Source organism: Poeciliopsis prolifica, unplaced genomic scaffold, assembly GCF_027474105.1.
Source record: "Poeciliopsis prolifica strain line A6 unplaced genomic scaffold, Auburn_PproV2 SCAFFOLD008, whole genome shotgun sequence".
Classification (NCBI taxonomy): Eukaryota; Metazoa; Chordata; class Actinopteri; order Cyprinodontiformes; family Poeciliidae; genus Poeciliopsis; species Poeciliopsis prolifica.
Genome location: NW_026562383.1, coordinates 12,404,406 through 12,430,605, shown reverse-complemented (window position 1 = coordinate 12,430,605; position 26,200 = coordinate 12,404,406). Strand labels below are relative to the sequence as shown.

At 38.0% G+C, this 26,200-nt stretch overlaps 2 protein-coding genes across 8 annotated transcripts in view; one reads left to right on the top strand and one right to left on the bottom strand.

The window, feature by feature from the left end:
* LOC129362024 (dipeptidyl aminopeptidase-like protein 6) overlaps nt 1–22,517 on the top strand; it is a 96,736-nt gene extending 74,219 nt beyond the window's left edge. For all 5 annotated transcript variants that reach the window (XM_055033326.1, XM_055033327.1, XM_055033324.1 and 2 more), the window contains 22 exons: nt 1,772–1,846; nt 1,945–1,997; nt 2,349–2,430; nt 7,838–7,958; nt 13,068–13,222; nt 14,170–14,267; nt 14,363–14,489; nt 15,751–15,789; nt 15,931–16,038; nt 16,116–16,207; nt 16,284–16,331; nt 16,419–16,531; nt 16,878–16,925; nt 17,541–17,639; nt 17,716–17,785; nt 19,330–19,524; nt 19,622–19,676; nt 19,794–19,896; nt 20,277–20,332; nt 20,441–20,513; nt 20,632–20,705; nt 21,392–22,517. In XM_055033326.1, the coding sequence (XP_054889301.1) occupies nt 1,772–1,846; nt 1,945–1,997; nt 2,349–2,430; nt 7,838–7,958; nt 13,068–13,222; nt 14,170–14,267; nt 14,363–14,489; nt 15,751–15,789; nt 15,931–16,038; nt 16,116–16,207; nt 16,284–16,331; nt 16,419–16,531; nt 16,878–16,925; nt 17,541–17,639; nt 17,716–17,785; nt 19,330–19,524; nt 19,622–19,676; nt 19,794–19,896; nt 20,277–20,332; nt 20,441–20,513; nt 20,632–20,705; nt 21,392–21,538 (2,031 nt within the window). In that variant the 3' untranslated portion in view covers nt 21,539–22,517. The remainder of the gene's footprint in view (nt 1–1,771; nt 1,847–1,944; nt 1,998–2,348; nt 2,431–7,837; nt 7,959–13,067; nt 13,223–14,169; nt 14,268–14,362; nt 14,490–15,750; nt 15,790–15,930; nt 16,039–16,115; nt 16,208–16,283; nt 16,332–16,418; nt 16,532–16,877; nt 16,926–17,540; nt 17,640–17,715; nt 17,786–19,329; nt 19,525–19,621; nt 19,677–19,793; nt 19,897–20,276; nt 20,333–20,440; nt 20,514–20,631; nt 20,706–21,391) is intronic.
* Nucleotides 22,518–22,903: 386 nt separating this feature from the next.
* arhgap21b (Rho GTPase activating protein 21b) overlaps nt 22,904–26,200 on the bottom strand; it is a 33,467-nt gene continuing 30,170 nt past the window's right edge. For all 3 annotated transcript variants that reach the window (XM_055033004.1, XM_055033007.1, XM_055033005.1), the window contains one exon: nt 22,904–25,785. In XM_055033004.1, coding sequence (XP_054888979.1) covers nt 24,277–25,785 — 1,509 coding nt within the window. In that variant the 3' untranslated portion in view covers nt 22,904–24,276. The remainder of the gene's footprint in view (nt 25,786–26,200) is intronic.

Here is a 26,200-nt window from a genome sequence, read left to right as displayed (position 1 = left end):
TGATTGTATCATGTTTTTGGCTCAAACATGCAATTATTTAGTTAACAGTACATGATATTCTTTTGTTAATGTGATAACCCCTGAGGTTCCTTTTTTACAGTGAAAGATAACAATATATATAAACTGTATGTATATATATATTGAGAGAGATGACGCATTAAGTGCTAAATTACACAAGAAGATAGGAGTGCATATTCTTCATCTCTGTCAAGTTACATCTTAGTGCTGATTCCTCCTTGAGCTCATACTACTCCACTCTGCAAAGTGCACCTTTTGACTTGTTTTTTTTTTCTTTTTACAACCACAAAATTTAATACATTTCATTAGGGACTTTTTGTAATAGATCAATAAAATGTAATGGGCATTCATGTGATTTTCCATTGTTTACAACATTTTTTATCAATAGGATCTGAGGGTTTGCAGAGACCACTTGTCATTCATTTGATTTCAGTAAAACACCAGCTATCTTGTGAATGCCCAACTTTTACTAAGAACATTAGTAATCAAACAGCATCATGAAGACTGAGAGACAGAGGAGGCAGCTCATGGAGGAAGTTGTGAAGAAGTTTAAAGTAGAGTTAGGTTATAGAGCAGTGCTCCCTGCTGAACATCTCGTTCTGCCCATCATGGGAAAATAAAAGGCATGACCTAACTTCAAACCTACCAATACAAGTTTGTCCATCTAAACTTATCTCCACAGGATGAGCAGGAAGTCATTACGGCCCATGGTTGCTGTGGAGTTGGTGGATAGGTTCACAGATTAGTAAGAGGATCTTGTGCATTGTACAAATTTATATTAGAGTTTAAAGAAGAAATCTAAGCCAACAAATTCTATTTGTTTTATTTTTGCTTTAAGTACATTTTAAAATTTGGAAGAAGGGGCTCTGAGCAAATAAGACATGAACTCAACTTTTTTCCCACACTGACATGCTGTATGATGCATTATATTCGCCATTTAGACAAAATTATGTTGGCAGCACTACGTTTTCCTCCAGCATGGACAAGGAAGCTGGCGAAGGATGAAAAAACAAAAAATGAAGCTAAAAGAAAAATTGCTCATGGCTGGAAAGGGTATAAGACTATGGTGGAAGTTCACAACTACCCAAAATATACAATCAGAGCAATTGAACACTTTGTATCAATCAATTGTGACTGAGTCTGAGTTATTTTGGAGAAGACTTTCAGACAGTAGAAATATGGCCTCAAAGTCTTGTTGCTATGATTGCAGAATATAGATTGCATAAAGTAGATACTCATATGTAACTCAGATTTGTTTGACTTTTCTGAATAGGTCTGTTATAAAATCTCAATAAAACACATTACAGTTTGTGACTGTAAAGAGGAAAAGGCTGAATTATTTCAGGGGTAGGAATAGTTTTGCAATGTATGTTCTCTAAACATTCAGGTTTCCCTCCCTGTCCCAGACGTTCAATTTATTGAAGTTCGGCCATCAAATATCTGGGCACGTAGTCCTCATGTTTTAAATGAGCTCCAGTCAGCCTCAGTTCAAGAACTGTCTGTGAAATCTATGAAGTGCACTCATGCAGACAAGCTGGCTCTGACAGTTCCGGAAAAAAAAAAAAAGGATAATTTGTTTTCTGAAATTTGTAATAAAAGACATATCAACAAAGTTCTTCAAATCGGTGAAAATTACACACAAGAAAAATCCATAGTTTTATTATGACAACAGTTCTGAAAATAAGATTAATCAAGCCTCACTACATTAGTTGTATTACTGATGTTTTATTTTATTTTTTTAAATCTTTTTCAGGAGAGGTCAAAAGCTGCCAGATATCAGCTGTCTCCAGACTTGAAGCATGTGTTGTTTGCCTTTGATGTAAAACCGGTAAATAAACATCCATGATAATGAATATTATTGATGCATCTTATGATATTCGGATTGTGAGGTTTTGCCCTTTGAACTGATTGGGTTTGTTTCAACAGATCTACCAATACTCGTATTTGGCCAAGTACATCATTTACAGTCTCGTGACACAGTAAGAGTTTCCTCTGTTGTGCTTTCTCTCCTCTTTCTTTCCCTCACAGATCTCTGCCCTCAATCTGACCTTCTGTCGTCAGTTCACTGACGTCAGCCACATTTACCTGCTCCCATTGCTATCTTAGCGGAACTGCTTTCAGTTCAGTTTAGTGTGGTGGGCTGTGTTGTTTATTGCTTGTTTTTAACCCTGGACTCATCTGTGTCTGACTAAGAAGAGCTTGTGTTTAGAAACAATGTTGTGGATGATTGTCTGGACTCTAGAAGAAGGGAACAAAGACAATTGATGTGCACTGATGATGTGATTAAGTGTATGTGTAAGTGCAGGTTCCATAAACTGTACTCTTCACAGGGAGTCTTGGCCTTTAAATCCTCCTGAGGTGAATGAGGCTGTCCTGCAGTATGCTGGATGGGGACCCCAAGGCCAGCAGCTGGTAAGCACCCACACCTGCTGCTTGCTGGAATGTAGAGGTCAGAATATTGAATAGTAGATATTTGTGATGTGTCTCAATTGAATTGACAAATGTTGTGAAAATAATTAACCCTTTGGGTTGTGCAGCGAAAATATTATGAGCGATAAAAGTTGAAACTCTTATCTGTTCTGACCTCCATCAATGTCAGGCAGTTTTATTTTTACACCACCCATGAGCTGGTGGAGCCACAGAGGCAGATGTGGCACAACCAGTGGCTGACTCAAACAGAGGGCTCAGGACTTTATGGTGTACTGCCAAATGTTAGCAGTAGAACCTTATGCAGATTGCTGCTTAGATATTCACTTTTCAACCACAAACTACAATGTGTTTTAAAAAGGTTATATTTGATGAATCAATTAAAGTGTGCATGATTGTGAAGAGAAGAAGCAATAAAGTGTAATTTGTTTTTTGTTTTTTTTGTACCCAAAAAAATAAATAAATACATTACAAGATTTGGAATGATCTTTCAGTTCTAAGTCGATATCCAGACCATTCCACTGAAGCTCTGGTTGTATATTCAAAGTTGATATACTGAAGTCTATTACTGCCTCTAACAGGTTTCTCACAGGATTGTACCATTCTTGGCTCCATCCAACTTCCCATCTATTCTTATATAATCTTGTTGTTCCTGCTGAAAGAAAGTATTCTCATTGATGTATGTTTCCACCTCTATGCTTTGCACTGTCACTATGGTGGGTAGTTGTTATTCTCAGCAGAATCTGCTTTATGTGTGATAAATTTAAAATGTGTGAATATTTACTCCCAGGGTTCATGATTTTTGCTGATATTTTGTTTTTGTTATACATGTGGTGGCCACAGTCAATTGTTGCCCTTTGGTGTAGTTTGATTTAAGGTTCCTTTGGTTTTCTTGTTAATCTCCAATAATGCAACATATGCCAAATATATAAAGCTCACAATGTCTCAAGCACTTCAATCAACATTATATGAATTGGGGGGGGGGGGAATCTATGTTTATCTACATGATTTCCATGTTTCTGAATAATTCACTCTATAACCCTATATATAACTCTAACATAGTCTAAGAGTCCTAAACCACGAATGATCCGTTAGCAGCAAATTCCTTTTAAATTAACATTTGAAAAACACTTTGAAAATGTTGTACAACCAAAATGTGGAGCCAGAGAAATGGTAAATTGCCTGCTCTTGGCTATGTACCACAAATAAATTACACACTAAATTGAAGCTGAGGGGCTCTAATATAAAATGCTTGCCTGCCATTTAGAGCAGCTTTGGATTTAATGTTGGTACAGTAGGAAGCTGAACTGAAGCTTCTTATTAGTGGGCGGCTTATATTCTGATCTCAATTTTTTTTTTTAATACACTAGACAGGAAAAGGTGTCATTGTGAATTGCCCTTAACTGAATTAATTCAGTGAAGAAAAAGTACTACATATTCTTAAAAATAAAATTCAGTTATTTTAAATTTAACAGCAGCAAAAAAGTGGCTCTGAAAACATTTAAACACTGGATGACTGAAAAGAGCTTTCAGAGTCTTTAATGGTCAGCTACATATTACTGGTCAAATGTGCCATTCCTCCTTTTATGAAAATTACAACAACTATCGGTTCAAACTGCTATATTTGTAAAAACAGCCGCCCTGTTTGAATTTTAGGGTTTTTGCTGGGACATAAGATTATCAATCGTGTATTTGTGTGGGTGTTTGGAAGGATTGCCAGGAGAAAGACTCCTCTCTGTATTTTAGTTTTGCAGAACTGAATCTAAATGCATCACTGGACTATGTCACTTCGATCAGAGATACTTTGCCATTATGTACATGTATGGGAAAAAAAAAAGTGAATCTGCACAAATGCTTAATATTTGTTATGCAGCCATAGTCTTATCTGACTATCTTAGATTCAACAATTAACTCATACCAAAATATTCTTGAGTCAAATTTAAAGGATGCCAGTCTGACAACTGAAGAACTTGGTCATGCAACAGGAATTTTACGACACAACAGGTGAAATAATGAAAGTCTTTGTGACAATGGACCAGCCAAGTTACAGACATACTATAGCATGATCATACTGACATTTCAGAAGCACATCGATTTAAACCTTTAGCCTCATAAAGACAGGGAAGTGCAGGAGCAGAACGTCCCACCCAACACAGCAGCACCATCAGTTTTGGCATTGTGAAGTCATTCATGCAGCGAGCATCAATTTCCCATCAGATAGAACATTTGCCTGAAAATATGAATGAGCCAAAGCTATGCTGCGATGAAATCGTTCAATATTAATAAGCAACAATATGAAAAGGCATATTGAAACAGCTAGTCTTAATGTGGCAAGCTACTGAATCATCTTTTACTTTTTGACAGACAGCTTTTCTGTTTTGCATTCAAATAGTTTTAATGACAGAGTGGAATATGTAGTATGTTTTCAGACACTTGAGCTTTAATTAAAAGAGTACCCAGAGAGAACTTGTGTATGCATGGGGAGAACATGCAAACTTCAAGCAGAAAGGTCCTTGACAATTCAAACCCCGTTAATCCTGGGCAACAGTGCTACAAATATGCCAGCGTGCCGTCCTTTCATGTTCTATCAAATACTCTGCTGTTATGAAGACCTAAACACATTTACGTCTTTAATTTTGTCTATCTGAGTGTAGACCAGATCACAGGCTTTGCATTTTATAGTTTTACTTACTGAGAAGGAGCAAAATGTTTAACGCAAAATAGTTTGTTTTAGAATACATTTAAACATTTATATTATATTTTGAGCATTTGTTCGACTTAAACCTGCGGATTACTTATCTGCATATTTAGTAGAGTTTATTATTCATTACTTTGCTATTGTCAGGAAATTGTCTATCCTTTTAGGCCACAAACTGCCTCTCTGGAGCCAAATCTTTCTTCTGTGTTTTGTGTCTCTGTGCTGTTTTAAAGCTTTACATAGCCCATTTGAGAATATATTTGCAAAAAAGCCACAAGACAAACTCAGATTATCTTTTGTTATTTATAACAAGGCCTCTGTGGTCCACTTTGAGTTTATTCCTACACTCACTACATTGTGTTTAGCTCTACATTGGTCTGGTACTACTATGCAATTGGAAAAAAAAATCTATTTTGTCTTATTTCAGATGCATTTAGACAAAAAAAAAAAAAAACAATCAGAGAAAACAACATCAGAAAAATTGCATGTTTTCAGTTCTGTAAAAAGAAGTCTCCCCCCCTAATAAGATTCAAAAATAGCAATAAATTGAAGCATCTACAATCTTTTTTATTATTCTTCACTCCTGTATTCCTTTTTCTGCTGTCTTTAAATTTGTTTTTAACTTTATCACACTACTGTGTTTCCTCAGCTCCACTTTAAAGAATTCTCTTCTATCATAATTGCTCTTATTGGATAATGGCTGAGATTACAGATGCATTTCTCTGAGAAAACATTAACATTTTGAGTGTGTGATGAGACTCTGTCTGCTGGGAAAGACAGTAGATTCATTTACATACGGTAATGGTACACCTGATTGTTTCTTTCAGAGAGCTGTAGCTGCAGCTCTGCTCTTGATTTAATGAGCCTCTGAAGCTGTGCAGGAAAACAGAGATGAGCTCTTGTTTTTTTGTCTCCATCTGACCCGGAGATGTCAGACATGTTTGCTTTTTTCCTCCCATCACAGTTTGGGAATGTAATGATTTCCCATTAAGTTTATCAGAATTGGAGCAATTCATCACCAAGTGTTACATCAGTATATAAAAGCGAGGTGTGTGTTTGTGTGCAGCGGTGCATGGTGAAGAATCAAATGTACATGGAGATGGATCCTACAGTGTTCTCTTCATTAAACGTCTAGCTTTTATTCTACCATGACACTGTAATCAGAAAAGCTAGTAAAAAAGAGGTCATCCTGGCACAACAACCTGGCTTTTATTAAATAAAATTGAAAAGAGTCCCATGAAAATTGAGCATTTCACACCTGAATTCCAGGTACATAAACATCAGTCTTAAATTTGAGTTCCACGGCTATCTCTGATCTGTTGCTACTTTAATTTCTGTGCGTTTAAGAATTGAGTCTATTCAAATCTTTAATTCATCTTTTGTTCTCTTTTGTTCTTATAAAACTTAAGTCTTTGAAAAGGTGAATACAAACTGAGGCAATAACACAGTTTTTCCAAATTTACTTCAGATTTTGATAGCTTCTTAACTGCAGGAAGCTTCTTGCTCTTGTTCAGTCATTTGGTTTTAGTTCAGCGAATGTAGGTTGATATTTTGAGCTTTGAGACTGCTTTAGATCACGAATCTTGACCTGGAGCTGTTTTGCAACACAAGCAACCCAGCAGCTTTTCTCTTTTTGCCAGGTTCTGTATTGATTAGAGATGCACTGATGAGAATGTTGATGACTTCCAACTCTGATTTTCTTTTTTTTTATAGCTTCGACATAGATTTTGGCCTGTCACAGTTTTTCTGTGAGCCACAATGTAAAAGCCTTCCTGCTTCAACCATGAGAAGCAACATCAAATGCAGCAGTGCAAACATTGGAAAACAAGCTTTTGCTAGAGTTGACATATTAAAGTTAACATTTAGCATGGTTAACATTAAAAAACAGCAGCTTCTGTGTGTATCTCCATGATGTTTAATTCAGATTTCCAAAACCTATCAACACGAGTGCTCAAATACGTGAAACAGAGAAACTTTGCTGTGCACCAGTTAGCCTTCCTGTTATCAATTGATAGTTTTGCTTTCCCTGGCTGTCTCTAATAGTCTTAATGAACTGCAAATTTGTCTTGACATAGAAAATGCAGTATCATGTTTAATAGCTTCCTTCAGCTTTGTGTTTCCTCTGACTTCAAATTCAAAAGTACTTAAAGATACTGATAATAATTAACATTTGGTGTTTTTTCCTCCGAAGTATCATAAAGACTCAGCAGTGAAAATTATCTGATTCTGGTCAACACGCAACTTCTCTATGTTTCTCTAATTTCCCAAGATTTGTTCTTTTTTTTAACCTTCAGGCTATAATCCCATATTAACGCAGGCTGGTTTTGTTTTAATTTGTGTCTTCATTAATATCATTAATAAGCTGGCAATACCATAGAAAATAGTAAAGCAGATTGACTGAGGAATAAGGTGCCCATCTTCCAACAGCGTGTCCTAATTTAATCAGCCTCACAGTCTGTTTTGTCCGTAGAAATAATCCATTTACATAAAATCTCTTTAAAGTTTTGGTAAATTTATTGCAGTGAAGAGCACGTAGGAAGTATAGAGGAAGGCTGCATTTCCATAAATATTAAGATTAACTTCATATTGTGATGTTGAGCCAATCAATGGCTCATAAATCTTTCAGCTCTTTTACATCACTGTAATTTAAGACAGTTTACTTGACATAGAAACATTTTTTTCTTCTTTTTTCAGATCTTCATTTTTGAAAGCAACATCTACTACAGGGCAACGTTGGATACCCGATCAATCCGACTGGTTTCAACTGGTAAAGATGGAGTCATCTTTAATGGTCTGACTGACTGGCTGTATGAAGGTAAGGTATCACTGTCAAAAATTTGGAGGTTTTTGAGATTTAAAAATATGCAATTTGTTATTTGACATCTTAGTCACAAGTTTGTAATTTTTCAAAATATATATTGTTGCCTCAACACTTGTAAAGATGTCACTTCTCAAAATGGGCATGACAAGAAAACATACGTGTCTTTCAGATTTGTGGGTTCACAGACATCATTACTTGCACACACATACAGTTGAACACACATACAGTAAGAACAATGATTTTAAAAAATTCACTAGAAGTTAATTATGTCTTAGGAGTAAAGGCAGTTTCAGTGTTGCTTGACAATACCAAAATTTGTCCGATTTTACGGGAAAAAAAAAAAAATCAGATGAAGTTATGCTCATGTTTGCCATGACATTCCACGGTCAAAGAAAAGACATTTCCTTTCAAACACAGGTATAACTTATGAAAGGTGAGTTAACCAGGAAAAATGTTTTACATCTTTACATCCTACCATCATTTGCCTTCCTCCTACATGCAGCAGGACTAACTATGCTGTCAGAGGTGCATTCAAGTGCAGTAGGAAATACTCACTGCTCACATCAAATACATAGTACTAATAAAAACCCCAACAATTTTACATAGCAAATAATGACTATTTTGGTGGAATTCAAAGCTTAACTTAAAGTAATGTAATTAACCTGTTACACTAGCATTATACTTTAAATGCAGCATCTGTTTTCACTCTCAGTTTGCTTAAATGTAGGTATTTAAAATTACGTTATGAGTTATTAAAGGCAGTACCATGCTAAAGTATTCATTCACACTTTATGATTTTATCAGAAAATAACAATAAAACTGAAATGTATGTTGATGAGATTTATTTAATTTTCAGTTCAAAACTTTATTAATAGACGTGGCTCCATAATTACAGAAAGTAATTATCATAAGATTTCTATACTGAACTATTAATTAATTATTGAGAACACAAATTAAAGGCATAAAATAGAAATGTAAAAGAATACAACTATAAATATTTTGAAAAAACACCAAACGCTTATACTGAAGTAAAAAGAAAGTTCTTCTGATGTTTTACATATAATAAGAATCTATATTTTGCATATTTTTTAAAAGTGCTCCTGTCACTACATAGCATTCAGTCCTTTTAGAAGAGCGGTAGTAGAATTAGCTATGTGTTCCTTCATTTGAGTATTAATTTAACTTCGCATAGAAACACCCCAAGTTGTGTAACAAGTTTATTCAGCTTATTGAGTTTTTTAAAAATTCCTCTCACAGTATTTGTGAAACCTTTGCTCTTGTTCCTGTTCCATAATTTATGTGTGAGCTAGTCTGCTGTCAAAATATTACCATCCATTTCAGCTCAACAAAGTGGGCAAACTTTGAGAAAATTGAAAAATGTAGCATTTGGAGCTGCTTCCATACAAATTCGACTCGCTGCATGCACAGCAACCACCTCTTTCTTCATCTGCCTTGAGTGCTGAATGATTATGATCTGGGGCAGTTCCAGTGGAAACAGAAACTTGTTTGTCCATAATCTGCATCCTTGCATCCTTGTTGACATGTGCTGTATTTACCCAACAACATTTGAAACAAATTTTTAATTGAGTCTTTGGATTTGTGCCTCCACCCACAGCAGCAGCCTCTCCCTGAGGTGAACGGTGTGTTATGTGTGCATGGTTTGATCTGAAGTTGCACAGCTGGCTACATTTCAGTGCGCCTCCTTCCCTTTACCTCCCATCACTTGTCTTTGTGTTCAAGTACTTTTAATTAATTCATGTGCACAGTGCTGCAATCTCATCCAACAGATGTTAAAAAGCCAGCAAACTTGTAATTTAATGTGAGACATTTTCTGATTACAGCATATGTGGGACAGACGTTCTAATTACAAACCCCTTTGATGGCGCTTTCTTTACAAATGCACTGAGAATAGTAATTCCATTTAATTCATTTCTAATGAAGTTCATGTGCCTTTTGTTCCGAGTTCTCAATCCAGAATTATTAACTTGTAGTTGATTTCAAAGCAATTTGGGATGATGACTGTAAGGATAATGTGATTGTAAATTGCAGTTATTTTTAAAAGAACTTTGTTACAGTGCATAAACTTGGAGGAAGACAGTGCATGAACTTGTTACAGTGCATGAGTTTGGAGGAAGATTTTTTTCATTAGAAAGAAATCTAATTTGTTTCTAATGAAAGAAATGTCTTTCATAAAATTATGTCTCTTCAGACAACACAACATGACAGATATAATCTATATTCTGAGCTAAAGAAGGATTTGGTTTTTTTCATGTTCCTGCTGCTTTTTATCACAAGGATTTTTAACTGGAAAACAGCTAATTTACTCTTATTTTTACACTTTTTCTGTATACCTTTGCTTATGTTAGTCAATACCTTGAAAAAGCTCTGACAGATTTAGGGTGAAGCTACCTTGAATACACACATGGAAGGCTTATTAACAACCAAGAAGGTCTTAATAAATACCATAACATAGAATAGAAGCAATCTCATGGCACTTATAAAAACATATGTGACACAAATTTACAACAGTGGCTAATGAAGAAACATAAAAATGACCCAAAAATTACAAAAAACTGTGAAAGAAATTGCCGGCGGCTAACAGTAGCCAAAAAAAAGTACTAAACTGAGAGATAATCTTCAAACATATATGTCCAAAAGGCATGCTTTTATTAATTACTGCATAATAAGTGTCAAGTTTCATTACTTCTCTTTTGATAAAAATAGTGGTTATGGATGTCGTGATCAATTCCTTTATTCCAGATAAGAATTTGAGTCACCTGAGCTATTTTCAGATACCAAGTCTCAGTACCAAGTGCAGTTCAGTGTAATGTTTGACACCTTAAAAAACACAATATGTGCCACCTATTTCACCCTCTAAATGCATCTTTCACTTTTCTTTTATTTTAAGTTACTGTGATTTTTTTCACCAGTTTCAGCTTTTCCAACCCAGCATTGCCTAAGTTGGAAATGGTCTCACAATGGCTTGTCTTGTTGTTTGTTTCAGTTGAATTCTAGGTTATTGTTTGAGAGCAAAACACAGAAAATGTTCTTCTGCTTCTCAAGCTTAGCACTTTGCTTTGAACATCATAAAACATAATAACTGGTGTTTCAGCTGCTCTTTGTGCTGCTCTCCCCTGCAGAAATACCTGGCAGAAAATATCTAAGCCCATAGAACAGAACCACTCACATCATAAAAACAGGCAGAGATCTGCAGCAGCCAATATATTCTCTTTCATTGTAAACACTTTGTTTGAGGAAACCCACTTGGGAAAATGCTTTGCAATGACCGGTCATGCTCACAAATGTGCAAAAAGCCCCGCTATGAATGAGGTTGACATGCCATTCCTATCAGTCTTCATTAACTTATATCCAGAGTTGAGTTCAGTCTGGGACTCTGAGATGGATCATCTTTAAAAGCTTTGCTTTGCACATCCCTCCTCCTAATCCATTCTCCCAAAGGCACTTTTCTGTGTACTGGGAACAGCCAAAAAAGGTGAAAAGCAGTTTTGAAGTTACAGAATATCCTGCTGATATTTAACGAGAAAATGCAATTTACATGCTTGGAATTGCTCTTTGATGTTTGACATCTTTGTCGTGTCGGCTCCATTTTTCTGTTTAAACACCTGCCTTCAAGCAAAGAATTTACAAGTGATCTCTTGGGAACAGTGCTCAGCCAACTATAATCTGTAAACCTTTGATGTGATTAGTGTTAGTAATTAGTCCTCAGTTGTCAGAACAGAAATCATATCAACTAAACACGACTTACACTCATGACTGACAGATGAAGACCACTAAATTCAGAGAATGGAAGCTGAAAAGCCGTTTGTGATGCCTCTGAGATTGAAGAGAAGATGGCGTTATTAGGATGTAGTGTGTCTGCATCTCCACTCATATCCTTTAAAGATCTGAACACTTCAGCTGCTAATTTAAAAAAAAAAAAAGAAAAGTTTGAAAAGCTGTTTTCTTCTCTGCTGTCTCAGGCTGTCATGTAAAGGAGGAAGAGCAACACCATCAGATACACAGCAAACACCTTGAGGGAGCATATTACAGGCTCAAAACATACAGTTTTATTCAACGACCGCCAAAGAATAATGACTAACATTAATCACATTATTCATGCACTGTTTTGTGTTCAGATGGAGTAGAAAGAGCTTATTTCAGCCACTAGCCTTGAAATTCCTTCCGCACTCCAACAAGCTCCACTCAACCTTAGAGTTAAAAATCTATTAAACATACTCAGTGTTCAATGTTTTCCTGAGTCCTCTCTGACCTCACATTTGGAGCAGTGTCAGAAATAATTATAGACAGCTGACAAACATGACCACATTGCTCACCAAGGCTGATCCAATCATTTTTACTGAGAGAAGGTTGTTGTTTGGAGCACCACATCTAAGTGCAGTAGTCTGTTCTGTAGTCAAAGTGCTTTTAAAAGAGTTCTTCTGCCCCCTGCTGGAGAAACTGCTTCACATCAGGGAATAATATAGCATTATGTAAAGGGATTTAGTTAATTTCATGTTATTTATGCTTTTTTTCTAAAAATAATAATAATCATAAAATAGGAAAATATTTTAAAACTGTAATTTGCTTATTGGCTTTGTAGAGGAAAAATTTTGTTTAGCATTTTTGTTGAAAGTCTATTTGTAATTTAAAGAATGGTTGAAAATTAGATTTATCACATTTATCTAGTAGCATATATATTTTTCAAATAGGTACTGTTTCCACTGGCATTTAAATTAAACCAACATGGTCCCTTTGCTGAAGGTGTTTTAAAAGAACTTTTTCACATGATGCAAATGCTTTATTGAACTGCTGGCCTGCAATATCAATGCAATTAATATCACTAAGTTTTGTGCAGTTCTTGCTTGTTTCAGCATTTATTCTTATGAGACGGTTACGTCTCCTGATGTCTAAATGTAAGAAATATGCTTTAAAATTTATGTATAAAGCTACGTCAATTTATCAGAACTTATTAATTCTGCAAGAATTTTTTCGTTGTCACTTTTGATGAATAGAATTTTTCTAAATAAGAGCATCACATGTAGATGTTTGCTTTTTCTCAACTTTTCCAAAACTTCTGCCGTATCTCTATTCTTGTTTTAACAGAGGAAATCCTGCAGACTCACATTGCCCACTGGTGGTCTCCAGACGGACTCCGTTTGGCCTTTATGACCATCAATGATACGCTGGTGCCAAAAATGGAAGTTCCATATTTCACTGGCACACCATATCCTGGCAGCCAGGACTATCATTACCCAAAGGTCAGACTGGAGCACAAACCATCACGACTGTTATACAAATCAGCAAACTCTGGGTGGATTTAATTGATTTGCTTTGAATAAATGCATGAGATGAAAGGGAAGTCAAAGGGGGCAACTTGTAGCTGTAGTGAGGATTGTCCACAGATGTAAACCTGCAGCATGACTTTCACAAACAACAAACAAACATGCTGTCTCAGACTAGAGACTGATGCAACTGAAAGGGGCTTTCACAGTGTGATAAAAGGTGTTATTTTGAATCCCCTGGGTTCCGGAAGTGAAAGTCGTACCCATCTTTTTTTTGTTGGAAAAATGTTTGATGTCTGACACCTCATGAAACGCTCTCTGTTGAGTGCTCAGGTTGAATGTGTAAACTAAATTCCTCAGTCTGTGAGTAAAACTTCGCAAGAGGGAACAATTAAATGTCTTAGGAACAAACTGTCTCCTCTATTTTCAGTTTACCAATATTTATTGTAGCTCTTTATGTAAATGATCGGCATGATGGAAAATTTTTATTTTCCCTGTTAAATTTGTGATTTAGAATCAAAAATATTAAAAACAAAACAAAAATCATATCTTGAAGAAGTTTTTTTTTTTTTTTTGCTAAAAGAGATGGACTTTCTCTGTTGTTAAATCTTATAGTAGGAAATTTCCAGGTCATGTGAGCTTAAAACTTTATACTGTATACTGCTAATGTGAGAAATGTCTTTCCAAAGGTGTCATTTCACCTTATTGTTAATAAATTTTGACACATTTTTCTCATTATTCCAACCATTTTCCAACCTTAACTGTTTCTGTCATCATTTTGTCCATAATATTAAAACATAAATATATTATTTAATACTGTGACAGGCTGGTGCCCTGTCTGGGGTCTACCCCGCATCTTGCCCGGAACTCAGATCTCAGATAACAAGCCAAGGCTAACCTTCAGGTTCTGGTTTTCTTCTCAGGCTGGAGAAGAGAATCCTGTAGTGCACCTGTCTGTGGTGAGCCTCCATGGTCCTCTGCACACAGTGGTGATGAAGAAACCCGACGACCCTCGGATAGGGTAACGCCTCTGTGTTTGTGACACGAGTGACAGTCATCGAAGTCATTTGTTAGAAGGGACAGAGGCTGTCAAAGGTGTGACATATTCTTTTCCAGGAGGGAATATTATATCACCATGGTGAAGTGGGCCACCAACACCAAGTTGGCTGTTAACTGGCTCAACAGAGCCCAGAACAACTCCATCCTCACGTTGTGTGAGACCACCACTGGAGTCTGCATCAAGGTGACACAAACTGTGACACATTTCCGCTGCCACTTATGTTCCGTTATCATATTTCACTGCTTGCCCTGGCAATTTATTTCTTCTCCATGTCTTCTTCTCTTTTAGTGCCGTTTTAAATAAAAAACCTCACACACTATTTTGTTTAGAAACAGTCATCCACTTGAGGTTTTTATTCAGTAATTTGGCCTAGAAATGAATGACATGAATGAAACACTACCAACACAAAAGACCTCTCTAAAAAGACACCAAAGTCAGGATGAGATTTTGTGGCAAAATATATCATTTTCTCAAACCCTGATACAAAATGAAAAGTAAAGTCTGAAAATGTTTGAAATATTTAACAGTCAAGACAATGTCTTGGAAACCTAAACATTAAATCCTTACTGCAAATAATGTAAAGATTACATATCAAATGTTCAAATCTTGAGATATTTTCTTCTATACATAGATGCTTCTTTTGACAAAGTTAGCAATTGCTATAAATATTCTGTTTGTAGACTATTTTTTACAACAGAGTGACAGTAACGGATATAACATTAATATACCCTTGTTTTTCCTATCATTAAGTTACTGGGGGGTTTTTCAGTAAAATCACCATCCCATAGAAAAATGTTTTTCTTTTATTTAAAACCCAGAAATACAAGTCTATTGGAAGTTTATTTTTTTAAGGTTTGATTGACTCTAGTGGACTTTATTTGACAGTTAATTGACAGAAAAGAGGGTAATGAGAGCCGGGGAAGACGTGGCAAGGGTCGCCAGGGTGGGAATTCAACCTGCGACAGCCTCTCGAGGACTAAGAGGAGTTGTGCTTAACCCCTGTGCCACCACAGCACCGCCCTGGAAGTTCTTTAAAGATGAGACTATTACTCTAGCAGATATTTATGAAAAAATGTTGTACAGTTAGTAGAACTGTCGCCTTGCAGCAAGGAGGTCCTGGGCCCGGGGTCTTTCAGCACTAAGTTTGCATGTTCTCCCTGTGAATCCGTGGGTTCTCTCCAGGTTCTCCGGCTTCCTCCCAGAGTTCAAAAACATGACTGTCAGGTTAATTGGTCTCTCTAAATTCACCCTAGGTGAGTGTGTGTGCATGGATGTTTGCCCTGTCAGTCTCTGTGTTGCCCTGCGACAGATCTGTCCAGGGTGAAACCCGCCTCTCGCCCGGAACGATAGCTGGAGATTTTATTTTCACTCTTAGTTTTTCCTAGCAGGGTTGGATGGGTTTTTGTGGTGTAGTTTTATGTTCTGTCACTGTTGTTCTTTCCAGAAACATGAAGATGAGAGTAACAGCTGGCTGCATCGACAGGTATGCGAAGGACAAAACCCCCATCCTGCTTTGTGCCAAAGTAGTTGGTTAGAAAATGCTCCCTCTGTTTCTCTGAAGTACATTGATATTAAATTCAGAGCAAGCGTTTTTTTTCTCATATTACTTCTCTCGTCTACACAGAATGAACCTCCACTGTTTTCTAAAGATGGACACAAGTTTTTCTTCACCAGGGCAATCCCTCAGGGAGGGAGAGGGAAATTTTTTCACATCTCTGTGTCCACCTCTTTGGTAAAAGTGCAGGCATGATGCTCATTTATAAAAATAAGTGAGGTTCAAGAAAACATTTTCAGTGTGTTATCTTTTAGCCTAACACCAGCACAGACATCCTTCATTCTCTAACATCTGGAAATTGGGACGTCACAAGCATCTTGGCCTACAGTCATGAAAAGAACCTAATGTAAGTGATACCTCTGCACATGTAAGGGCGCTCGCTCTTCAAACTCACAGTCACTTGACATCTTGATGATTTGCAGATATTTTCTGAGCACAGAAGACGACCCAAAGCGACGGCACTTGTACAGGTAGTATTCTCATAAAAGTCGGCTGGCTGCTTTTTGGAGTTTGCGGAGAGCTTTGGAGGAGCGTATTGACACAGTGTTAACCCACAGCTCTGACACGATTGCTCCTTTCAACCGCTGCTGCCTGTCCTGTGAATTCAAGTGTGGTTATGTGGACGTTTCATTCAGCCATAACATGGAGTACTTCTTGCTCAACTGCAAAGGTGGGAGACATCTACATTCAACCTTCACCCTGGAGTATTTCTGGTAGAGAAAATCCACAGGATTAAATCTGTATTCAGTGGAAAGCTCAATATATTTTATTTTTATTAGTGTCAGACTGTCGATTAAAATCAAACTGGTTGGAAAAATATATCGTTAAGCCCGATTCTTACTGACTGAAAAGAGTGAATTATCTAATTCTGCGACAACTCTTACATTAGCATAGCTGATGACATTTACTATGTGGGTGTTTCTTGATAGACAGGATGATAAGTGTCAAAGTATGTTGCTTTTTATAATAAATTAATTTATATACGTTGTTAACCAATCGTCTCACTTATTGTTCAGGTCCAGATATACCAAGTGTGGCTGTTTACAGAACAAGAGACAAAGAGAGTAAGTTTTTGATTTTCGGAGACAATAGCTCAACTGATTTAATTCCCAGACAACATTTACATATTAGTGCTTCTGTTTGTAAGAAACCAGCTGAAAAATTGACTCCAGATGAAATTTTTCACAGTTTGCATAATAATTAGTAGCTAATTACCTCTAAAGGGCTGATGACAGCTCTGTGTAAAAATGGTGTCATAATGGATCCTAGATTTGTTGCCCATTTTGAACTGATTCACCCATGTCAGATCCAGTTAAGACTCACAAATAGTACCTTGCAAAAAGATTCATAGCACTTGAAGTCTTTTGCATTTTGTGACATTACAGCCACAAATCTTAATAGATTTTATTAGAACTTTATGTGAATGAGATTCACAAAGTCTTGCATGATTGCTGAGTTCTTTGTGAGAATGTCTTTACAAGCGTTGATGTCACAAAATAGGAAGAATGTTAGGGCTGCAAGTTACGAGGTACTGTAGGATGCCTCGCCTCATGGTTTCATTTGGCTGATCCGATAAAGAACCATTTGGGGCAAAATTCGTTGAGCAGTCATCCTGTTTCAGCGGAACATGCAGAATCCACATAAGCTCCACACTGACTGATTGTTGTCTTGATCTGCAGAGGTGTTTGATGTGGAGACGAACAAGAGAGTAAACGACACGTACAACAACATGCAGATGCCGAAAGTGGAGAATAAGACCATCACCATCGATGATTACAGTATGTGACCCTGAACACAATATGTGTGTGTGGTCATTTCACGGGTCGCCCACTGACTGTGTCCTTTCTTTTGTAGCTCTGACGATGCAGATTCTAAAGCCAGCAGGTTTTACAGACACAGCCCACTACCCTCTTCTGCTGATAGTGTGAGTCTGACTTCATCGGCTTGATTCTTGAGGATCGAACCCCTCAGCACTAACTTAAAATGACACATAAACTTAACTAATGTTGGCAATTCGAGGGGCCATTACTGAAGGATTAATTTAGTCTTAACTATATTTAGAGAACACACTTGACATAACACAGTCCTTTATTTTATTGCTAGAACAGATCTGTGTTGTAAATGCACTTTTCATGCTTCTGACAGTTTGTGACATATCTGAGCTCCAAAAAAGGAATGCTTTGTACATTTTCCTGTTCCATCAATCCACGTAAAAGGTGTTGCAGTGCCAAATAATCTAGTCTGTGTAAAATATTTTGCTTCTTGTACAAGGTTATCCTCTTTCTCTTAATGAAGAAAGTCTCCCTTGAAAGTGGACATAGAAATATGCCAGTTTAATTGGAACATCTCAAACAAATTACGAGTGACTCAAATTTCACTGAAGTTCAAGTTGTCACTTAGAGAAAATTATTTTTAAAAGCTTGAGGGCTTTACAGAGATGAGAACTATAATAAACAATCTTAGATACAATCTAAGATAGATGTTATGAAATTTCTGCAGAACTTAAAAAAGGAAATATGAAGAAGATATAATTCTGGATTTCCAAAATACATACAAAATTACAGATAAAGACAATCTAGGATATTAGAATTACTATGATTATTTAATTGAATATTTGTGGAAGAATACATTTAGAGAAAAATAGCCTGACAAGCTGAAATTTATATAGAGGCAAGTGAAAACATGGGTTTCAAAAATAACCAAATGCTGTCTGTCAGTTTCAGGGCCCTTACAAAACATTAAAGGGAGATATTAGGGTTTCTCCAGCCTCCTTTGTTCTGTTAAAAGCAGTTAACATGTTACCTGCAGCAGGTTACTCTTATAGCATTTTCATTTAGCATAAAACTAAATTAGTTGATTCTAGAGGCTTATCTTTACAGCTAGTTCAAGAGAGACAAAGTCCAAAACAGGTCCTAAAATAACTCCTATCTCAAAATCTTCATGGCAAAATTCTTATGCAAAATTGACTTTTTTGAGCTTCATGTCATCATCAAAACCATACCTGGAGTTGCTTTGATTCTCTCATGTAATGTCCTTATTTACCCAAAGCTCCTTCTTGGAGCTGCAGTCTCCAGCCTCATTCATTTCAACGACACAGAAAGACACAATACGAACGGAAAATGATCCTATGGCATCAGCATCCTTCACATCTGACACCGTAGATTATATTTTGTAATCCTCAGATTAACAGTCAGTCTGATGTGCCACTGAAACTGAAAAATCTTATCAATAATTTCCCAATATTATTACTTGATCTCACCCTATACTTTGCTGTCTGCTCTAAAGAAGATTTTCCACATTGCATGCTGGCTTGATCAAATGGTTTGGTTAATTTGGCTAATATTTATTAGACTTCATAATGTAGTCAAATAATGTAATAATTTAAACCTAGAAAAATAATATAAAAAGACATGGATGTTCTATGCAACTCGTGCAATCCGCCAGTAAAATCCATTTCTTCCCTCACAGTGATGGGACACCTGGTGGGCAGATGGTGACGGAGCAGTTCCGGGTGGACTGGGCCACGGTTCTCGTCAGCAGTTTCAGCACCATCGTCATCCGCTTTGATGGCCATGGCAGCGGTTTCCAGGGCACCAACCTGCTCCACAAGGTCCGCAGGAGGCTGGGGAAGCTGGAGGAGCGGGATCAGCTGGAGGCACTCAGGTGAAACCTTTACTACAAGTGTGAGTGGCTGTAACTCAGGGGCCTGGCTATCTTCAAGCTCTCCTTATTATCTTTATTTTCCTTGTTTTCATTTCAGGTTCATATCCAAAGAACTTTACATTGATAAGAATCGAATGGGAGTTTATGGAAAGGTAAAAGAGGAATGGCATTCATGTTAAATGGGATCTTCACTCCAATTGGCCTCTGCATTCATTCAACTAAAAGCTTGCTCAGTGGATCTGTGTTTCTGTTTGTCCTTCTCTTTTCAGGCCTACGGCGGATACTTAGCCACAATGCTTCTGAGCTCTGAAGAGTTCACTCAGCTGAAATGCGGCGCGGCCGTCTCACCTATCACAGATTTTGAGCTTTATGGTATAATTTTCCAGGGTTTTTTTAAGAGCAGAGTTAACATAACCTCACAAGAGCTTTGATACTTGCTGAACAAATTCACATCCTGTCTGTATTGTATCTGTACTCCATAGTCCAACAAGCAGCAGAGTAGTAGTAGAGTTTGATTTTACCATTTTGCAAGGCTCTATAAATATGGGGAAAGAAATGAATTTAAAGTGAAAAACGCATTTGATTTACCTGAAAAATCCTCAAGGACTCGGACCAATAAATGCTGTATAAAATAAATAAATATCATTCTGATAAAGTATCAGAATGTGAAAAAGTTCCAGGGTGTTATTATTTTTCTAAAGCGTAAATGTTTTTCATCTAATTACTTTTTTTCCCCCCACCCAACATTGCAGCATCTGCATTTTCAGAGCGATACCTTGGCCCAAAGACAGATTCCAGAGTTTATACGGTGAAGTGTTTTAATACTTACTACCCAAATTTTACCACTCTTATATATGCAAGTGAATGGTTAATACTGATTGAACTTCAGATCAATTTTTCTTTTTCTCTCCTCTAGATGGCTAATTTAGCTCACAGAGCGGGTCAGTTGCTGGAGAAACAGTTCTTAATAATTCACCCGACAGCTGATGGTATTATATTCATAATTATTATTTGTTTAGGATTTAACATTTCAACATGACAAGTGATAAGACTCAGTGTTGCTCAGCCTCATGTGTGTCTTGGCTCTCGTTCTCTCCACCAACACAGAAAAGGTTCACTTCCAGCACACAGCAAAATTCATCAACCATTTAATCAGCGAGAAGGCCAATTACACTCTACAGGTGAGCTTCTAACTATTTGTTTGTATTCAAACTTTTTTTGAGACAATTTAACAGTGTCTATCAGCCAAAAGGAATTTAAAGATAATTATTTTCTCGTTAAATATCACCTACTTGTAATTATGCTGCACTTTATACTCATTGTTTTGGTGTGTATGAGACGTTTGTTTTCTTTGGCTACATTATTCTACTGGATGGATATAAGTTGGTTTCATTGAATTTGTAGGTGAATCAAAAGTTTTGATCTTGAATATTTGGTGACAAAAAGGTGATGTGAATCTCTCAGTTAGCTAAAAGATTAGTTTTAAAGTTTTTTATGAGCATTTCCTGATGGAGTGCCACATTTTCTTGGCACCAACAATGTAGCCTGAAGAAAATGCAGCTGTGATTGTTTTATCTGGACCTTTTTGGTCCTTGCTGACTTAAAACTGTTTTTGGTGGCAGACTTGTGTATTATTATTTCTGAACCTATTGAAAAATGTATTTCTGGAGACACTTGGATTTCTTGCGGAGATGAACAAAATGGGAATACATTAAAATTACTTGTTTGTAAATATTTACTGATTTTGAAATCTCCAAATTTGACTCCCAACAATTTTTCTTGATGTATAGATTATAAATTCTTGTTTTTCTACTGGAGACTGAATCACTGCTTAAGTTTAAATAGTTTATCGGTTCCCATTTCACAGATCTACCCAGACGAAGGCCACTTCCTGCACAGCGAAGGCACACAGCAGCACCTGAGTCAGTCCCTTGTCAACTTCTTTGAGGAGTGTTTCCGGGAGCCAGAGACGCCCAAGGGTGACGACCAGGATGAGGTCGAGGAAGACAGTTAAACCTGGGCCGGCTAGGCAGCCGTGGCCACCTCCTATCACAGCACAATATGCAACAAATCTTTCTAACCTAAAGTCTACGCCCCCTGCCCTCCAATCTGACTTTAGCTCTATTTGAAGCACCTGCATGTGCAAACAGGGCGTCGGTCCCGATCCCCCCCATGCTCAACTCACGCTGGCTACTGCGGAAGAAACCCGCCAGACAGAGGCTGAATAAAACTCCGAAAAGCTGGACCAGTGCTCCCTCTGGTGGACAAGCAGAGGATCGACAACCCAAACAGGCAGGCTAAAACAAAGTGCTTTGCAGATTATTCCCATGAGAAGATGTAACTTTTTGATGGCTGCCAGTTTGTGATAATCTTGCCAACTAACTAAAATTATTGTGTTCCTGGTTATTCAGAGTTGTTTTTCAGATTCTCTGTTTAGTGTCTTATTGTGTGTAAGTGGATGCATCAGTCCATAGTGGCTTTAGAAGATGAAGGCACAACGTTATTGCTGTTACACTCAAAGATTGTATAAATAATGAAGTTTTAACACTTTCTTTGTGCCCACATTTCTCTATAGAGCTCTTGTTTTTGTCACTGTGCCTTACTGTGGAGAAGATGTTCTTGTTAGGAGCCCACGACGCTATGAAATGAGGAAACATGGTCCAAACAGAGCAAGAGACGTTTATGGATTTTAGTTTTTTTTTTGTTTTTGTTTTTGTTTTCTCACAATACATTGGAAAGAGCGCCATATAAAATAGACAACGGTATATTACAATCCCACATATGTAACCATTAGTTTGCAGTTTCCCCAACGTTAAACGGAATTTTCAGCATTTAGAAAGTTCTCTGCTGTATGTTCTACCAAGTCTTTCCTCCTCACTTCATTTCTGTTCGTATTATCTGTGGTTTCCAGTCAGCTGCTGTATAAAGTGTATAAAACTGACAAAGTCTCCATGTTATATGTTCAACTTGTACATAAAGCATTTTGAAATGTATTTTGTCTTAAATTTGTTTCCTAAATCTAAACCAACAGACTAAAGCATACAGCAACAAATAATGCGTCTTACCTGACAGATAAAAACTTCATTTCTATTACATTTCTGATTAAAAACAAACTTCTAGTTTGAAAATGGCCAAATTTCACGTAAAAGCAAAGTTGATGTTTGTCGTGGCGTTAGATTACATATAACCATATTACATATTTATATATCAAGTCTCTTAACTTGTGCAGCATCACAACTTTCGGCCCTGTGAGCTAACCCAAATAAAATAAAAATTCATTATTTTTATATCAAATATTCAGATAGCATTAATTAGGTTTCCATGTATATTTTTATACCAAGAAAGGACAAAAAAAAAAAAGAAAAAAAATACTGCACACTTGAATTTCTACCATAAAATTTATTTCCAGTGTTTCAGGAGTCTGCACATTCTTCACAATCAGAGGAACATCATATCCATACAAATAACCTCATGAAATATCCCTCCTCCGTCTCCCCATGGTGAACCTCTCTCCACAGAGAAGTACCAGCATCATCTTCGTTTTACAATACTGTACTTGAATCCTGTGATCTGATGGAGATGCAACGTAAAGCAGCTAAAACATGGCATCATTGTACACTTAAATTACTCTTTCTTAATTTTCACTATGAACATTTAAAATTCAAGTTCCGTTAAAACCAAGAGATGAAAAACGAGAGGATGTACAAAACTTTTTAAGACCAGAGTGGAATGCCTAAAGAATGGAAGCTCGGCATTTTTTCGTTACCAGCAGAATGACTGAGTCGATGATAAAAAAAAAAAAAAAAAACAACAAAAAAGAAAACGTCGTTCACAGCAACATCTTTAAGAAAGACAGTATGGCACCCTTAACATTTCAATGTGAGGCACTTCCTTTTTGTAATTTAACGTTTCTTTTACTGATTTATCCCCAGAACTTTTCATTTCATTCCACTGCCGCTCATTGAGAGACGCAGGAACCATTAAATCCATCAAGTCTAAAAGCACAGCTTAACACATGGATCGAAGGGATGTTTACTGCTTTTTTCAAACACACAGCAGGAATGAACTTGAACCGTATCAACTATTTGCATAAGTCCAGTGTCTCTGGTCATCTTTACACCCTTGGAAAGGCCCCTTTGACAGTAGAGAGCTTGTAGGCAGTCATTCTCACACAGGCTGTACCAAAAACAAACTTCAAGTACACAGAAAAATAAGAATATGTACACTTTAGAATGAAAACAAGCATGTAAAGCTTTTAGTCAGTATTACAGCAAGCATGTCTGTACATTCTTCATTTGGTTACCGACAGCCTCGCTGACTTTAAACATTGTAACTTTCTTAACACAAAAATAGTTCCTCTGCGATACTAAAAATCTGTACTTTTTTTTTTTAAACTACTTCCTATTATTCTAAGTCGGATTCTCCTCATAGCCTTTCGACTACACCTTACAGCGTTCACTCATCCTTCAACATACTTCACTAGCTCATCTTTCATTAGCAACAGGTCCTTTTTTGACTTATTTTGTCATTAAAAAAATGAGACAATTAAAAAGATATAAACATTTGTTCCATGCCTTGTTCAGAGGTTAGATAAACGATTCATCTGTTTTTATAACCGCACTCACACCTGGTGAAAGACGCATTCCAGACAACGACTGTAAACATGCTCATTCACCAACATTGGTCACGTGACAGAGAATATAGAGACAGGAATACGTTTCGCGCACACACACACACGCACACACACACCTGTCACAGGTACTGGTAGAAGCGCGAATGGACCACCTGGGAACTGGTGAGTTTATGTGGGTGAGCGGTGGCTGACAGGCTCAGATTTTTGCTCTGTGAGATTTCTCCGTTTAACGCCTCAGCGGGACCGTGCGCCAGCTCAGAGGAGGACGAGGCACCGGAGTTCTGGGAGTTTGAGCCGCATCGCGCCCCAAGCTGTTCTGACAGGTCCAGGCTGACCTCTGGGTTGCTGGTGCGGTGGCGCTCGCGGGCAATCCAATCCCCGATGGAAAAGTCTTGAGAGCTGCACTTTGGTTTAAGCCGATCTACGGCTGACAGCTCTGAGCGCGAGCTGACCGGCTGCGACCAGTCCCCCAGAATGGACAGCTCTGCGAAGTCTCTCTGCCCGCCCATCGTGTGTCTGCGCCTGATGTTCTTTTTCTTAGTGCGGCCCTCGGGAGATCGGCTCCTCTGGCTGCCCACGCCGAACATGTCGTCAACGGACATTCGCAGGCGGACCTTGAGTCGGTCGGTTATCTTCAACTTCCACGCCGGCTCCATTTTATCCAGCTCGCTCCGCGATGACGAGCTCAGACTCCCACTGGATCGACCTTTTGGCGAACTCACAGCCTGTGACGACCTGTTGGGGTCTTTGTCGTCCAGGGAAGTCTCGCTTTGTGTTTTCTGCTTGCTGGATTTTTTCCTGGACAGTGTGTCACACTCGATGAGTCTGTGCGATGGGAGTGGCCGGGTGGACTCGGGAAGTTCGCTCTTCTCCGCTTTCCCAACGGTGAACACCGACAGGTCGCTCTCGCTGTCCGTCTCCACGGGCCGGCCCTCGCTGATGAGCTCGCTCCTCTCGTCATCGGCGTCTTCTCCCCCTCTGCTCTCGGACACAGACTGCACTTCGGGACTGAGCGTGCAAGTCTCAGCTCCGGTCAGGAACGTCATGGAGGACGTGGTGGAGTAATCCGAGGTGATGGAGCAGACCTCGGCTCCTAGTCCGCCGGGGCACGCGTCCGCACCCAGGACCGCGTTTTTGTTCCTCCTCACTCTGGGCACCGAGGCCTGAGAACTGGTGCTGTTCATCGTACCGAGGTCCGACACGGTGTCGTCGTAGTTGGAGGGCGGGTCTGACAGAGACGACTGATGAGTTACCGCCATATGGTAGTTGAGGTTTGGGGAACTGGAAGGAGAGGCATATGGAGGCATCTGATGGCCGGAGGGAACGTGCTCTCCAGGGAGGGAGGCAACCGACTCAGATTCTTTCCTGATGGTTTCCTCTGAGCTGTTCCTGTGCTTGTCTTTTTCGCAGTCTTCGTCCGTCTGGCCGCTGTCCTCCGCCTGGCTAACCTGGGACCACAGAGGCCGCTGACCCTCCCCCGGGAGCTCCTTTTTGTTGAAACCAGAGTCCAGGTCATCGTCTGAACTGCTGAGCTGAGATTTTTCTTTATTCTTTTTGCGTTTCCGGTTGGCGAAGATTGAGGAGCGCAGCATTTCTTTGCTACACTGATTCCCTGAAATCCACAAGCCCTGGCGATGGAAAACAAAAACATTATTATAGTTTTCTCGCAGTGTGTATTAATTCACACACAAGGGAGAAACAATGAAAATTATTTAGACAGTAGTGTGAGTAAACACTTCATCTGCATTTTGGGAGCATGAGAATATACCCCAAACTCTTGAATAATAATCTCCTTGCCACAGTTTCTCTCTGTCGGTTTTTACTTTCACTCAATGTTTTTCATACGTTTGAATACATCTCTCTGAAAAGCTATGTTGCCTAATAATGACCTTTCTGTCAATAACAGGTTAAGCAGACATACAAAACATGAGATATACTTTTATGCTAAAAAGAAAAATCCCTGGTCAAATTTCATTTTTATTTTTCTGACAAACCAATTATCAAACCACGCAACAACAAAAACCTGAAATGTACAAGTCTGAC